General features: G+C 46.6%; 1 protein-coding gene across 6 annotated transcripts in view; it reads right to left on the bottom strand.

Moving 5' to 3' along the window:
• Positions 1–1,579: 1,579 nt before the first annotated feature.
• Positions 1,580–17,405, bottom strand: part of SPTBN1 (spectrin beta, non-erythrocytic 1) — a 212,728-nt gene continuing 196,902 nt past the window's right edge. For all 6 annotated transcript variants that reach the window (XM_070798671.1, XM_070798670.1, XM_070798673.1 and 3 more), the window contains 9 exons: positions 16,179–16,317; positions 15,278–15,362; positions 13,344–13,540; positions 12,135–12,247; positions 11,383–11,446; positions 6,811–7,049; positions 5,430–5,603; positions 3,697–3,739; positions 1,580–2,897 (listed from right to left, as the gene is read on the bottom strand). In XM_070798671.1, the coding sequence (XP_070654772.1) occupies positions 2,679–2,897; positions 3,697–3,739; positions 5,430–5,603; positions 6,811–7,049; positions 11,383–11,446; positions 12,135–12,247; positions 13,344–13,540; positions 15,278–15,362; positions 16,179–16,317 (1,273 nt within the window). In that variant the 3' untranslated portion in view covers positions 1,580–2,678. The remainder of the gene's footprint in view (positions 2,898–3,696; positions 3,740–5,429; positions 5,604–6,810; positions 7,050–11,382; positions 11,447–12,134; positions 12,248–13,343; positions 13,541–15,277; positions 15,363–16,178; positions 16,318–17,405) is intronic.

Genomic DNA, 17,405 nt, shown 5'->3' with positions numbered 1-17,405 from the left:
TGAATTGAAGGTGCATTCCAACTGTAGCGATGTTCAAATGTGACAAGAGCAACCTTTAATCGAGAATGCCTCCTTCATGTCCTGAAAGGCTTACTTTCTGCTTCTTACTTCTCAGATGTGAGACCAGTTGTATTACCTGTCCTGTATCACTAAAAATTCAAGTAAAATAGCATACTATAGCAACAATAATAAATGTGCACAAGTCTCAAAACGTTAAGTGTTGCATGATTTTTACAAAAATCTGTTATTTACCCTGACAGGATTGAAGATTGTGATCCATTGTGACCTCTAACTTCAGCCTGAGACGACACCTTCATTCTGGTTTTCTGTTGCCACTGGCTCCTGAGGACTCACAGCCCGTCTTCTGTGGCTGCTTCTTCGCCTGCTGCCCATCACCTTCCACTTTCAGGCCGCAGGCATCCTCAGCATTGGGAGGGAGGCAATCACGAACCAGGAAAACCAGGCATCGGGGGTCTGCAAGCCTCTAGAATTATGTGCGAAATGTTCCAACCAAACCTACTTTTTATGGGAATCTGGGATTGCTGCTTAGTTTCCTTCCGAGGGTGGCCCGCCTGCCACCTGCCTGGCTTTGTCAGGCACACCGTAGTCAATCACGATTATTTTCCAAGATGCCTTTTCTAAACTCAACGTTTTGGTCAGAGGTCTACCTGTTGAGAATTGAACAACTTGATTCCAATCCTGAGTAAGGCAAGGGTTAGGGAGCATCGTGGTGAGATAAACAACCCCGGGTACACAGGGGCATGGGGATTGAGGGGGTGGGGGAGGGAGTGGGCAGTAAGCAGTGAGATCTCAGTTCACCTCAGGGTGACAGCCCTGATGTCAGTCAGCTGTGATGGCAGGTCAAGCATATCCTCTGGGGAATAAACTACTGACAGTCTGTAATAGTAACCTTCATTACTACTGCACATGAGAAAACATGCAAGCAGTGCAGAATCAGTAAACTAGGACAAGTATAATGCAAGTATCTAAGCCACGACCCCCACCGCGGGCATCAGCGAACTGGTCTGTGGGCCACACATGGCCTGTGGTCTGGTTTTGCACAATCTGTGTAAAATAAATTTTACATTTTACATGTTTTTTAAAAACCAGAAGATAATATTGTGTGGCATATGAAACGATATAAACTTAAACTGTGTCCACACACATGGCTTTGCTGGACGCAGCCGCGCCCATGGGCTCACGCATCACTGCCGCTGCCTCTGTAACACACAGTGGCAGGGTTCCAACACAGAGTGCGGCCTACAAAGCCTGAAACACCTCCTTCTCTCTAGTTACTGAAGACGCTTTGAACCCTTGTCCCAGAGCTCAGGTTTGGCGAGCTTTCTGATAACATTTTCATAAATAAGAGATAAAATCTGGATGTATGGCTACAAAACATTCCATATTTACTGCTCTGTTTCCTGTGATTTTTCAAAGCTGACACACCAGACATACACAAGAATGCACAACAGGAGCCCAGATGGACAGTCTCCTGTTTCCTGTTTGCTATTGTGCACTGTGCAAATTCCCTACATGGCGTGCACGCAAGGAGAGGAAAAACCACAGTCACCCACCGCGCTAGATTTAAAAGCATTTAATGACATCGCATATATTTAACAGATAGGGCAAAAGTTGAGAGGTACAGGTCATACGACTGAGCACCGGGCCTGAGTGACCAACCTCCCTGTCAGGCCCAGCCTCTGGAGTTCATTCCTATCAATGCCATTTTGATTGTGCAGTAAGATGAAAATTTGTCATTATAATCATTACAGTGACAGAGAAATGCACACTATGTATCAAAGAGCAAGGTAATGAAGCAAATTATAACACAGTGTGGTAACGCACAAGCAAGTAACCATTACGGTAACATGACTTTGTCCAGTAAATGCCTCGGTTCCACTTGTACACTTACCAATGATTTAAAGGGTTTATTATACATCTAGTTTTATTATACTTTGTACTAGAATTATCTCAAACATACAATATAATGTATTTCAGCAAAAAAAAAATTGAAATTACAGATTATTTAAAACAGTATCGGTTTTCTATTCCTTCTTGTATCCCGACATTCTTAACTGCTGTCCAGGTTGATGCAGAAAAGCTGCATGTCGTGTGTTAGTAAGTGATGCCAGGTACAAGTGGCTTGGTCTGTAGAGTTAACAGTGGGGCTGCACTGTGGCTGCAGCGAGATCATCACACACAATCTGTTTAATCCAGGTTAGACCCATCATGGGCGCTTCTAATAGTCAAACCACTGGGAGTAAATGGGAGAGAATGGTGTCGGGACATTGGTATGTCTCATCTGTGGTGAGCACAGGAAATATTGTTTAAGCACCGCTGCCTTGCATACCAACAGCACTAGAGGCGGGTTATTTCCAACACAGCCTCACAAAATTGAGGAACAGTTTAAATACTGAGATCTAATCTATATAATTTAGTTAAAAAAAAAAAAAAATCTGGTCTTCCCTCTGCACCTCAAACTTTTGTTAACTTGGAGATAAAGTGTTTAGGTTGTATTTTTCCCCACCCTCCCCGAGAAATGCTCTATAAATTAAGAGAAAAAAAATCAACCACATGGAGGAACATTTAGGCACAGAGAGTAATGTGTTGGTTCTGAGCTTGCATGCTGGAATTTCACTGAAAAGGTAAGAGAAGGGCAGGAAGTGACAGAAAGGAGTTCACTTCTTTTTGCCAAAAAGGCTGAACCTCTTTTCTTTGTCTTTCTCTTTGTCCTTCTCCCGTTTGCCGGGACTGGACTCGCTGGTGATGGTGACGACGCTGGTGGGCAGGGTCTGAGCCCGGCTGGATGCTGGCGTGCTCTGGGTGCTGGCGGACACCTCGTGTTTATCAGAGGAGATGGCAGAGGAGATGGCCTGGATCCATGTGTTCATTTCCTCCTGGATGAAGGAGGGGGGACACAGGTGAGACTCATCTAAGTTGGATGGACATGAGACACTCTCAGTCCACCTGGGTGACCGTCTGAGCTGCTGTGGGTTGGAAAGCTTGGGGACAGCACGTCTGCCTGAGAAGGGACAGTGGCTCTCTAACAAATGCCTGCTTCATCAGGACAGTTGTGAGCATGGTTCGACGCTCACCAGAATTCAGTTTACAGTACCTGAAGGTCCCCAGTGTAGTATATGGTCCTACAAATGTGACGAGCTGGAAGACTGGCCTATAGCATGGGAGTCAGGTCCTACCCTAGAAAGTGCTTTTTCTTTTTTGAAATTGAAATCTATTTGATATACCACATTGTGTAAACTTAACAGAAGTTGCTTTTTTTGAATTTAATGCCCTACACATGTTGTTTTCTCATCGGCAGACCATACAGCCAAGCGATGGTTGGTTAAAAGCAGTGGAGTGCAGTGGGCACAGAGGGGAGGCTCCTGGCTGGGTTGTGGGCTCCACACAAGTTTGGAGACCACCTCCCTGTGCGTCACCCACAGCTCTCCTCCATGAACTTCAAGAGACCCTGCGCTAGCTTTCCTGCCAGGGTAGGAGAACAATGAGATGACATTTACTGCCTCTGACAGACACAGGAGAGCAGAAAACCTTCCAGCATCTGTGACTGTGGAGACCAGAGGACAGATGCCACCGCTGATCATCACTTATGTGAAGAGCATCATATATAAGGCTCATCAGGCCACAAACACTTGTAAACTTATATTCGAAAAAAAAAAAAAATTCTTAAAAACTTACATCATCTTTGGCTTGGAAGAGGTACTCATTGCCATCATTTAGTCTGTAATTTGAAAGAAGAAAGTCAGTCACAATATAACGTAAGAAAAAAAACCCCCTTAACTCTCATATCCTCTGTGGGACAGAAGCAGGCCACAGGAATCACACTAGAAATGCCCGTCGGAACCCTGCACACATCACTCAATGTGTTCGGGCCTGCACGGGATCAGCAGCCACCCCCGGACATCAAAGGGCCATACAATTGGGCCAATATACGCAAGTGACTTGTGTGTTTCAATCACTGCATGTGTGCTAAGTTGCTCCAGCCGTGTGTGACTCTTAGTGACCCCATGGACTGTAGCCCACCGGGCTCCTCTGTTCATGGGATTCTCCAAGCAAGAATAGTGGAGTGAGTTGCCATTTCTTTCTCCAGAGGATCTTCCTGACCCAGGGATCGAACCCACATCTCTTAGGTCTCCTGACAGGCGGGTTCTTTACCACTAATGCCACCTGGGAAGCCCCGTTTCACTCAGTGGAAGGATCAAAAATGTTCCAAATGTATCTATACCCGGATTTGTTGTGGCAAAGACCACTTGGATGACTGATCACTGCTCTAAACTGAATGCAAGAGAAAGCTCTTTGAAAATCATAAGCCCTTTTGAAATCTTGCCACTGAGCTTATATGCCCCACATTAACAAATACCAGACTTTCTGAACTGACAGAAAGTCACAGAAAAGGTCTCCTAGATTTCTCTTCTTAAACACATCTCGGAACTGAAGAAACTGCCCTGGTGAGGCCATTGCTGTGACATGGAGGGGACTGGCTGGGAGGGCTGCATCAAGAGGAAGGGGGCATTACTGGTGCAGGAGTCAGGTGCTCTCTGCCAACATCCCAACCCTCTGACACTGTGTCAGGGAAGCACAGAGGGAGGCAGCCAGGGAGCCTGGCTGTCTGCGCCAGATGTTACGGTACGTAAAGCGTCCCAGGTCCGGACCTGCCTTCTGTGCGCACCAAGAGCTCAAGAAATCACACCGCCTGAATCGCTCTCATTTGTGGTCCTTGGCCTCGACCAGCTGGCGTGAGACACACCCGTAACCAAGGACCGAAGCTTTCCAGATCCCAGAGCAGCAGATCAGATTAGTATTAGTATCATCCTAACTACTAACATTTTCACTTTTTATGTTTTTATTAAAAAAAAACCTGATTTTCCTGCCCATTTCCAAAGACAAGCAGAACTTCTGAGCTTGGATCCACTCCTGGGGGAGTCGAATGTGTTCTGTAGGGTAGAGACATGTGGACTGGATGGTTCCAGAGGCGTCTGGAACATCCACTGGGTGAGTCAGGGGAGCATGGGGCCCCCTCCTTCTGGTTTGTCTCCATCTGGCTCCTGAATGACTCAGTTGAGCTGTCTCCAGAAAAGTCATGAGAAAGAATAGCATGTCCTAGGACTGGATTAGCTGCACGATGGGGAAACTTTTTCTAAGTGTCCCTTAAACTGTGAGATGTGACGAGCTCACCTTGTCTTAGAAATACTAAGTTCCAGCTGATAAAAAATGAAAGCTCCTTTTCTGCAATGTTCAGCTGTGCCATTCACCACAGAGACGCTGGGGACCCTAACTGAGCTGTGTGCCTATCCTGTCTATCACTCTGTTGGGAACTTTTTAAACGGTAGAGAAGAGGAACCAACTGATCACAGCATCTAAGAAAACCAATGCCTGGTGTGAACACACACCCACTCTCTAGCAACTCTCACCTGAGCTTGAACACGTGCTTCTTCTTCTTGTAATCAAGGGCCACTTCACAGATGGCTTCTTTCAAACTCACAGGGACCTCGCTGTGGTAGGGAATTCCTGAAGCAGCTGTCTTTGCGTCTTTGTAGAAACCCATCTCTTGGTTATTTATGACACAATAAACATTGTGCCAGGACCTGAGCCATAAAGAAAGGCACGACAAGGTTTCGCTCCATGCCACACCCCCTTAAAGAACTGACAGTCTGTTTAATACGAAGATGGTCCCCACACAACATGGCACGATTCCCTGTTATAGTAAAAGCCCTTCCTAAATTCTGTTAAACATAAACAGTGCAACAAAATTCCTCTGCAGACTCCCAAGACAAAACCATATGTTGCTACAATGGCAGGTTTTGAAGGATACTTTTTGCTCTGACTTTGAAGAAAAACACAGTGTCCTCTTCTATTAAAGAAAGGGACTCTTGGCTCTGACCCAAAAGCTTTTTGTGGGTGTCTGATACCCTCTCGTGGTAATGGGGTACAGGCCAGGCTCCTTATTGGAAACATGCCTGTCCTTAAGTGGCTCTTCAATCTCAGCTTCATTCTGTAATGTGGCCTGGCAACCTGATAGGAAAGCAGATTCAGGGCCATGAACACGTATGGTGCACTGCCTGAGTTAGAAACAGGCAGCTTTCCTCCTCCCAGGACATGGCAAACTACCCTAAGACACTGCTTTTACCAGAAGACACTTTACTGCCACCTTCCTGTATTAACAAATAAATTATACCGTTCTCAATGTGGATGGCAGCTCTTAGATGGGATTCCCTCGTACAGTGTACAACCTGTACAACTGTAGTGGTGGGTCCCAGGCAGTTTAGCTTACTGGTTAAGCACACAGGCTGTGGAGTCAGATAAGTTTTACTAGGGTGTGCCAGCTGTGCCATTTACTAGGGTATTACACAGGGTGAGCTTTCTTAACCTCCCAGAGCCTCAGTTATGAACATAATAAAAGTAGGGCTATTGGGAGATAATCAATATAAAGACTGCTAGGAGAAAAGGTGACTTAAACACTCCACATTAAGCAACCCACTTAAACAACCCACAAGGAGGAAAAATAACAGTGAAATCACTTCACTCTAGGGAAGACTCCTCCCTCTCAATCTAGTGGCATTCCTTCTCAGGCCTACTAAGGCCTCTTCTTCCTGTTCTCTCACACACTTAACCCTTCCTTGTCCTGGTGAATAAAAAGCACTCTACTCCCACTTCCCCAGAAGGATGTGATGTCCAAGAAGCTACAGAACCAACCAGACACACGCACACGCACTCCCCTCTCAATCGAGAGCCGTCCACCTCCACCTCTAACGGGCTGACTTCCCCTAGGACCGCCGGCCTCTGTGCTGTTACCTGCTCGAGGCCTTCTTATTGTGGGCCTCCCACTCGTGCTTCCGGTTCAGGAAGCCTTCCATCTGGGCCGAAGGTGTCTCCTGGGTCCTGGCTGGCAAGGTGGCGGCACTCTGGGCTGGGAGAGCAGTCTTGGCTTTGCGATCAGAGGTGGGGGAGGGGATGGGGCTGGACTCTTTCGAGCTCGTCCTCTGTTCTGCAGCGCCGTTAACCATTTCGCTGGTATCCACTGTTTCTGCCATCTAGGGACAGCGGAGAGGCCATTCAGCTAACCCCGTGAGCCCGGGGGGGGACCACATACGCTCTGACTCGCACACGTGGCTGTGTATAAATGCCTGGCACAGATCGAGGCAGTACAGTAAAACCATTGCACATCCCACAAAGCCAGCTGGACACCAAGGACATTAGAAGGTGGGGGTGGATTAATACCCGCCCATTTACGGGGAGATGAGAAAAGCGAAATGCCAGGATGAGTTTTACTGCACTCTGCTCCTCTGATCAATCCATTTTCTCTAATAGAACTCAGATATTTCCTCTTATGGTTATGTTAAAACAAAAGGACAACAGTAACAATCACACGTATTAAATATGAAAGAGCGGACGTTATACAGCAGCCACCTTACAACCAAGGACGCCACCAGAAGGGCTGGAAGTTGAAGCGAAAGGGCATTCACAAACAGATGGATAGACAACTCTATCAGAGCTACACGGCATTCCCCCAGAGTCAGACAAAAAAGACCTTCAGTTTCTGAAAATGCTCTCCAGCTCCCCTCCCCGCCCACCCCCCGACACGTGGTCATAAACACATGCAGAAATTAAGACAGCAATCATGCACTTCATGTCTACCATCCCCGTTAGACTTTGGAACTTAAGAGCTGGAAGGAAATGAGGCAAGTCAACGAACATCAATGTAACCACGTCTGCCGAAGTTGTATCGTGAGTGGGTTGTAGTTTGTGTTAAAGGAGCTGGAAAAGCCAATCACAGTCACTCAACACCACACGGCTATTTACCCCCAAACAAAGACAGAACCAGGGCCTTCCCCATCACGTGCTGGTTGATCACGGTGCCTTGCTGCACTGAGACGAGGAAGCCCAGCCAGCCAGGCTTCCTGCAGCTCTGACCCTTCAGGCTGGAGTCGTCTTCGGGAGTTGTTCCTTCCCAAGCTCATTGCTATGGTAACCCTCACGGCTTTTCGGCTTGGGAAATGCGGTAGGGTCTCCATTCATTATCGCTTTCAGCCTGTGTGCCATCAACTGTGTACCATGAACTGTAGCAGGCCCCTGGCTGATACACCCAGGGTGTGGGATTAGCGAGTTACTAAAGCTGGGTGTGGCTGACGCTTTAGTGGATTACAGACAACCTGCACCCCTTGTACACGGACAAACATGGAGGTGTCAATGGCACGCTCATTAGATAACGTCCCCCACCACTGCTGCCCAGAACCAAGTGACACCAAATTAGCAGCAACAACCTCGACAGGATCAATGGCAGACTGGCCACCACTGCTTGAACATCAGATATGTCAACTCTCGGAAACTGAATGTCTCTGCTGGGTCTTACCTAAGTGACAGGGCAGGAGTCAAGTTTATATTCTGTCTGAACAAACTATCACTGTCAGCATCGGAGTTTAGGGTGGGACCAGAGGCAAGGCACTTGAAGGGTGTTTGTGATTAGACCTCTTTATCCACACAGCAATGTGGAAACAGGATCGTGAGGGCAGAGAGGCATGGGCGAGGAGATGCATGGTGATTATCCTGGCCTTGCAAGTGACAGCCTGCAGACATGTGCTTATAAGCAATGGGCTATTTAAATATCTCTCTTGCCTTTCACTTTTTTAAAGGAGAGACAGAGGGGAAATAATGACCAAACAATAAAACACCCCTGAGTCGAAAGAAAGTGAGTGGACTTTAAGGCTGACTAGTCTGTTTTGGTGTGAGATTTCAAGAGACTTCTAGTGGGGAGGAAGTATGAGATTGGTCTGGAAGGCCTGTGTCAGGCGTGAGTCCAAGGAGACATGGGGTTAGTGTGGACAGAAACCAGGTTAAAAAAAAAATTAGTGCTGCAGGTGTGACTCAAAAACTGCAAGTGACAGCAATGACCTGGACAGCGGAATGCTTACTGGGAAAAGGCTAAAATTTCTCATACTCGGTCAGACTCCAAGGCAGGTGAAGGCCAGGGGAAGCCTCAGCTGGGGGAAATTCTGCAGCAAAAATTTTTTTCTTTAGAGTTAGAAGGAAAGAGAAAACCCCAAACCAGTATGCAGAGATAATTAATGTTTATGCAAATGAATCACTAATCAAGAAAACAAGAAAAATAAAAGGAACAAAATGAATTTTAATGGACATGTGCTTAAGCATGCCAACAGACAACACGCAACTAGAGACAAACATCAAAAGCAAATCATGGTGCTGTGACCAAACAGTGGGTACCGTGGATCCCCCCGCCCCCACCCGACATTGCTTCTCTTTAGCAATTAGTCCAGAGTGCTTTAGTGGCTGGATACACCTGAGATAGTTCAATCAGAAGGTGGACATAAACGCGACGTGACAACTAGTAGCACACGGAAGGCCTGATCGGTTTCTAAGTGCACGAAGCAGCGCTACTGTCGAAAGGTCATTAACTTGAGTCTCTGCACTGTAACTCAGAAGAATGAAAAGAGCTTTTCTTCTTCTGATACAATCCAATTACAACTAAAAATTTGTTCTGGCAAGCTACAATTTAAAAATCTAGATTAAAAATAGGCATGAGAACAAATGCCAAAAACATCATAGCACTCCTTCCCTCTATGCTTATGTGGCTTCTGTTTTTTTTGGTCTTCTGAATACAAAAGGCATAAAATTGGGTATTAGTCCTACTGATACAAAATTTAAACATATATATATGGACACATCACATATATACATAGAGATCAATGACACATACTATTTGGAGCCAGGAACTGGGCTCCCTAATGACCAAAGATGAAGCAGTATTTTTTTCTAAAATGAATTTTGGTATGTTTTAAGGCAGAGACCCAACAATGGTGCATACTACTCCCAGAACATAAGAAGCTTGGCATCTATCTATATACCCATCTACAGCCGCCAAGTAGATAGATATGTACATAGAAATAAGGAAAAAACAAACAAGATGCTATATGATGTTATCCTGACAAAAGAAAAAAAAGACATGCATCATGAAATGAAAAGACAAATTAGACTTAACTCATGGAGAACACATATCAAAACAGGTCTTCTGATTCCACTAACATCTAAATATGGCAAATGAGTAAGTGAATGTCTCACACAGCTTTCATGTAATGTGGACCTGGTTTGGTTTTGTCTTTATCGGTACCAGGAAATCATCTCTTTCTTTAGCTTTTATTCCTAAGGAATAGAATTTCTGATAAAACATTTCAATCCCTGCTGGTGGTCTGATAACAATATCTTAAAAGACTCCTTATTAGAGAGTGCCACAAAAAGTCGTTAAGAAAATGAAAAATGAACTGGAAGATCCATACGAGACACACAATGGAATTTATGTCTAAAGAGACACCGAAAGAACTTCTGGAGCCTGAAGGCACGCAGTGGCTCCTGGGGTGGTCTCTCAAGTGCATCGTTCAAGTAATCAGGGTGAAACAGCATGGCTTTTGTTCCACTGGTTGGAAAAATTTAAACAGTTTGACACCCTGAAGTCATCAACTGGATGGAAAGGCATGGAAGTCTGGCTGGGCAGGCTTCCCAAAGATGCCGAGAAGTGCTGCCTCACCTGCCAGGATCCACGCCCCAGCAGCACTGATGGTGACCCAGATGGAGGTGGAGGCACCTGACTCCTGAGGCCAGCTGTGTTAACTGCTGTAAGCGAGCCTACCACTCTCAGCTCGGGACTTGGCAGAAAAAAATAGAGGAACTGGTTCGTAAAAAGGTAATAAATGACCTGAGGGTCTCAAAACCGTTCAGATTCTGCACCTAAAGCAGCTTCAACTCTTTTCTACTGTTTCTCAATAAATGACTGCATCCTTCATGGAATGTTACACAGCTGACCTTAGGTTTAATCCTAGTACCGGAGGTCTCCCTCCTCATCCACCAGTCTTCCTAGTTCCTGGTGAACTGCCGCAGGTTAATAACATCTGTGATGGGAGCTACGTATGGTGCAGGACTGCACCCTGTTAGTACAACTGGATGTGCCATACCTGTCGATTCTAGTTTTCTTCTTCATTTTGCTGTAATCTCATTTAATTTCAATTACTCACGTAAGGCTTTTGCTGCAACATCTTAATAAAGTAAAAAGCTCACGATAAATAAACAAAAATTATGTAGGTTGCTTTCAGGCAATGGAGCATCCATCAGTTAAAAGACTCAAATAAACATGAATTAAATGCAAACAAATATGAAACCAAGGAAGACTACGAATTCGGTAAAATTTTTAACACTGTGGGTGAAGTGGACGCCAAAAGGTCAAACCAATGGGATTTGGAAAGAGTGGTTCTTGACAAACAGTAGCGAACTTCACAGTCCAGACCACAGCTGGTCACTGGCTGTCCGTCTGCTATTAAAGTTTTTGTAGTTTTGGTAGGTTTGAGAGCGGTAACTAACCCGTGGAGATCCCTGTTCAGCCGGCAAACCATTCTGGGAAACTTGCTCTCCTTTTGAAGTATCCCTGTTGGGAAAAAAGGGAAGAGAAGATGGAGGAGAGGAGAGGAGGAAATGGGGAAGGATGGAAGGTAGGGAAGAAGAAAAGAGGAGAAAGAGAAGAGTAAGGCAGGATGGGGGAGAACACAGATCAACTTTATTAGAGCCTCTCTCTCAGAAAAACATAAACATCCCTCTTTCGCATAATGGGATTTCTTTCTAAAAATTTTCAAGTGTTTCAAATGGACTCTATAGAGTGAGACCTCAGGCATCAGTGCCCATAGAGGTGGCATTAGTTGTCACAGAGCTTTAACCACAGCAAAATACTCAGCCTTTCAGAAACAGAGAGTAGTTTCTGCCCTTTGTTTGAAATCACCCAGAACTTTCAGAAAGCATCACCATGCAGTCACTGGCCTGAAATCCAGGTGGTTCACTCCATCCATTTACTTCTGGGGAAGTTGTGTGTGTGTATACACACGTGTGCACAGCAGAGAGAGTGCTGTCTACATTCCACTTTCTCTGCCAACACAGCAATGTTACTATGGACAAGTCAGTGTTCTCAGATGTGACTGTGTGGGGTCTATGTTGCCTGCAGAATGACTGACAGGCAATGACTGACAGGAAGGGCACAGCGCAGCACAGGCTCAGAAACATGCTCCCTAAACCCCACTTGTCACTGAAGCTGGGTGCGGGCAGGTGGGCTGCCTGTGACTCACCACTGCTGCTGGGACTCAGTCTCCTCGGAAACCTTCGTGCTCGGCTCGGGGGAGAGCGGCCGCCTCTTCCTCTCCTCTTCCTCTTGCTGTCTGCGCACTTCCAGTAGCTCCAACTGAGGGAGAACACCATGATGTCTGGCAGAGCCCCAAACTCTGCCTCTTTTAAGGAAATGGTTCCAGGTGAGCCGTATTTTAAGTGTTCTACACTGGATCACACAGGACAATCTGGAGCTCTGACATCCTAAGCAAAAGCTCATCAAGGTCATAGGAACTGAGGCTACAACCCCAAGCCACAGGAAACCAAGGTCTGCATGATGAAGCAGATCCACTGTACACGCTGGCTGAATCCCTGGGAATTGTGTGTGGCACTGGGACACTGAGTTTAATTGCTACATGAACTCTGCAGCCTTTGAATTCACTGAGGAAGAAAGCAGCTGAGTGGGAAGGTCCGTGCCGGACTTCCCATCAGAGCTCAAACACCACTAAGTCAGCACTGCAGTAACTCCCAACGAGGCTTCTTATGCTGCAGTGGGGATTGGGTTTAGCTAAACCCCAATAACACATTTTAAAAAGCCACAAACTAGTCCAACTGAAACTACCCCATTTCACGAGCAGTATGTGAGTACCACAGCATTCCATTTTAGCACAGAAGTATACATGCATAGCTGAGAAGCCCAGAATCCTAAGAAGAACACCATTTCTGTACAGCATAAAGAATCAGCTTTCCACCGGCAGTGCAAGTGTCTTGGGAGAGAGATCACCAGTGAGCAAGCCCTATTCTAAAGCCTTTATTTTGGCAGAAGAGATCATCAGGACTGGGGAGAGCCTGGTGGTCTAGGATAAGCTACTCCTGCCTGATGGGAATTCCAATTCTGAAATCGGAAGATAACTGTATGGCTACGATCCCTAGGAACCAGCTTCTATGAGATATAGGAAAGAAAATCAGATCAAAAGAGGAAAGCAAACCCCAATCAATCAATGCCCAGACAGCAAGTGATCACGGATCTCCATGCCCAGGAAGTGACTAAGGGGGCAGTCAGCCTGGGCCGTCTCCCCAGGTCCAGTACCAAGAGAAACACCAATTCCAGGAAGACACTTCGTGCTTTTAGGAACAAGGCAATGACATGAGCTCCCAGGTCTAGGTGAGCGGGAAGCAGAGCTGCCCACGGGAACCACCACAGAGCACCCCGGCTCCCAGGGGTCACTCACCGTCGTCAGTCTTTCCAGGGCAGAGAACCTCTCGTCCCAGGTCGCTGCAGACTTTTCAAAAGCCTCATGGCGCTTGATGAGCTTCTCAACCTCGTCCACGCTCTGGCCTATCTCTCGGCTGGACAGGTAGGGCTCCTGCCCGAGCAGCCAGGCCTCGGCCACACTGGCATCCCTTGAGAACTGATGGACCTCTAAGACTGCACAGGAGAGCCAAGAGTGAGAATGTGGGCAGGTGATTGGGCAGCCGGGGGTGGTGCTGCCCTCTAGTGGCAGCTGCCTGCACAAGCCGTCTAGTCCAGACCTGCTCTGTCCACATAAACATCAGGGAAGCTATACATGCAACTTCTACTAGCCACATTAAAAACTGGTGAAATTAATTTTAGAAGCACATTTTAGACAACCTGATATATCAAAGTGCTATTTCAACATGTAATCAGTAAAAAAAAGAAAAAGTACTGAGCTGTGTTACACCGTCTTTCTTCTGTATTTGAAATTTTATACTTGGAGCACATCTGAATTTGGACCAGCACAGCACAGGTTCTAAAGAGCCCCATGAGAACAGTAGCTGCCACAAGACCATGAAGGACCAGAGTATACGCTCTGCTCACTCAGCCCTACTACAGTGAAGTAAGCTTTGGAGCCCTGCAGGAATTCACAACCTATGTTCAACCAGACGACCCTGATGGAGCAGCCATTCACTGATCACACTTTCTGGGTTGGAAGTGCTATGTTTTACTTTGGGGGTTGAAAGGGAGGGAAGGGTCTGGGAGCCCGACACAAAACGGAGATGGTATGGGCTACAGGGCTTCTGCTTTATGCATTCTGTCCTCCACTCGAGACACACAGCGTGACCTCCACCTCCTGCACTGTGAGAAGGCAGGTCAGATCCTGCTCTGTCTGTGCTAGGGCTGGCCGGCACTTTCATTACACACTAAGCAGCACTGCCTGGGGCCACTCAGGTAAGAAAAACACTGCGGGCAGCATCGGCATCACACTGGTGGCCCCCAACACTGCACCACACGAGGGACCCTTCACCTCATCAGGACCGCTCAGCACACAACCTGGTGCCTAGCTCACAGTGCGGGGTGTACCCTGGGCTTTGCTGAACTGAAATGAACCTGCCCAGGGAGTGGGCGAGATTAACAGACCGAATTCTCACCCAGAGAATGGTCAAGAGCGGCACTTCTTGAGCTGAGGTGCTCAAGAAATGAGGCCTAACATTTTTTAGAAAAGGACCCTCGGATTCTGCTTCTAGAAAGCACTTCTGGTACCTGAGAATAAGGCTGAAGCCTGCAGGCTCAAGCACAGAATGGCAGAATACAGTAAATATGGTACGTGATGCTTCAGTTGGACTACCTTTGGTGTTCATAAATACTACTCCCAATACTGCATGTTATAAATTCTGTTAGCTCACACATTCTCCTATAAAATGAAACTAAAAATAGAACCTACCTCAGAAAATTATTGTGGAAAGTAAATAAAGAAAACACATATAGAATACTTAGAATAATGCCTGCTTCACTGAGAATTCTTTGTCATTGTTAGCTTTCATTAAGACCTAACCAAGCCAACTTTCCACCTTCTTGACTGTGCAGTAACAATTCTTCCTCAAGATAACTTGGGTGGCGGTCTCTTTACTGCACTCCCCCAGAGGGAGGCACAGGCTGTGGTCCCCGTGCTGCTCCTGCACACCTGACACCACTCACAGCACTGAGGCCAATCATGGGAACGAGACAACGAAGGTGACACAGGGACCACTGAAAAATACTTACTAGCATGGAAGAGTTAAATAAGATATTAAAAAACAAACATTCAGAGAGGCTCCAAAAGTCAGTAAGAGATAACACTGTATCAAACCAATTAAAGCAGGTAAATAAACTTGCTTGCTTTCAGTGGGGACCCAGAAAGAGCAGAGAAATTCGGTATATCCTTACTCAGTCTTAACCACTCCCATCGGTCTTCCCACTTGTCAATCATTTCTTTTCTCTTTTCTGTCAACTGCAGTAACTTCTCCTTGATCTGTGAGAAAAGAAGGACCCCAGGGACATCTTAATAGGTTGGACCACATCCTCCTAGTCTGCCCCTTGATGGGCCACTTTATGTATGAAAAACACATTTTACATAGAGATCACCACTAATATAGGAAAGATCAGAGGACCACTCAGTCCATCTGTGTGCCAGGAGAGGAGAGAGGAGAGAAAAGCATGGCGACATTCCTTCCCAGGGGGCTGGGAGGAAGGCCAAGCTCCACCCAAAGTTGCTCTATTGTGAGGTGGCCAACAACGTTTCAAGCCCTCTCCAGACTCCGGGGCTCCCGGGTTGCACACATGCAGAAGAGAAGGGCCAAGCCCCAAGCTCTCTGAGGGCACGTCTGAGCCCTAGAAGGGGGCCTCACACTGATAGCCAGTTACCTCTGTATCACCAGCATCGTAACTTGACTTAGCAATCATGCACTAAAGAGCAAATTGATCTACGGCATAGGGGACAGAGAAGGGGTGTCACCCATGTGGAGGACTGATGGAGGAAGTGAGAGTGACGAACCCTCAGCCATGGTCCTTGAAAATTGTCTTCTGGGCCACAAATTGATTGGTTTTAGACCTACAGTCTTGCCTAAACGCCTTATTCTAACACACAAGAAAGAAGCAAGCAGTTTTGAAATACATGTAAGCATGTGCTTATGTATGTATGAATGCAAACACAGATTTCTCTGTGTGTGTAAATATATACGCATACACATACATACGTACAACACACACATACACACCCAAGAGAGGCATTCTACACCTGAACACCAGCTGCGCTCACCCCTGGGCCCCAGAGCAAAGCAGCACTTACCTCCTCAGATGAGTAGTGCTTCCTTGCCAGCAGGGATTTCCCCAGTTCAATGCAGGTCGTAAAACTGTCATTACGAGCGTCGATTTCAGCTTTGATACCTTGATGATTATTCATCAATAGTTCAACAGATGACACATCCCTAAAATTATACAAATAATACTTTCTTTATGAGACCAAGCTTTTCAAATGCTCGTGCAGGTTTCTAAACACGTAATTATTCTGATGGGAACTGACAGCACGGTGTCTGATTCAGTCTGAGCCCAGGTTGGGTCACAGAGCTGCAGCAGAGAGTAGTATTTCAGGGCCAGCTTTGTGGCCTGCCCACTTTTCTCTGCATATGTCTGTGCTATAGTCATTCTTCTCAATGGAGACCAGAAAAACCACTGGATCTCTGTTCAAACTTCTAGTTTAAAATCCAGTTCATCCTCTTCACGAAGGTTCAGACGAGTAACAGGCATCCCTGATCATGCCCTACTGAACTCCCAAAGGTTCAGGACGTGTTTCAAAGAGCAGTAAATACTGTCTCCTTATTTAGACATGAAGACAGAGCAGAAACCAGCTAAGAAATCAATGACACCATGAAGACTTCTCATCCATTAAAACCTACTGACTGGAAGTCATGAATGACCAAGGGAAACGTTAACTGCTTCATACATGTAATAACCACATTTCTCCTCTTGGGGCACAGTCCCTTTCTCAATTATGGTGGGGGCTGGAGCCAGCAGGAGTGAACGGGACGTTGTGGGCATGCCTGCCTGTTCACCTACAAGTTTCTTTTCACTGCTCTGCATGAAACACGGCCAAAGAGAAGATATAGGACAAATACTAAATACAAATCCCAGGACCCCATTAGAGCAGACGTGGAGGGTCAGAGGTACCTTTAGTAATGTGCATAAGAAAGGACAGAGTATTCTTTTAACCTAACAGACACAGAAAAGCCATCTTGTTCCAGGGGTAACATTCACTAATCAGACCCGAGATCCATGGCTGCTGTGAGGCATGAGGCCCACAGACGAGGGTAGGAGGGCCTGGGTGAGCGTGGACCCTGGGGACAGGGTAGGGGAGGACCAGGGAGGGCTCCACAGGGCTCCTGATGACACTGGACGCCTCCTTCCCGGACAACTGTGTGCAGAGTGAAACAGCGGTGCCCCACTCGCCCCCAGGCCCTTTCCCGCCCTCCTCTGGACAGGAAGCTCTGGGGCAAGGTCCTGGTCAGGGAGGCAGGCA

The sequence above is a fragment of the Bos indicus genome, chromosome 11, assembly GCF_029378745.1.
Source record: "Bos indicus isolate NIAB-ARS_2022 breed Sahiwal x Tharparkar chromosome 11, NIAB-ARS_B.indTharparkar_mat_pri_1.0, whole genome shotgun sequence".
Taxonomy (NCBI): Eukaryota; Metazoa; Chordata; class Mammalia; order Artiodactyla; family Bovidae; genus Bos; species Bos indicus.
The sequence above is the reverse complement of the archived record's forward strand: the minus strand, read 5'-3'. Positions and strand labels throughout refer to the sequence as shown.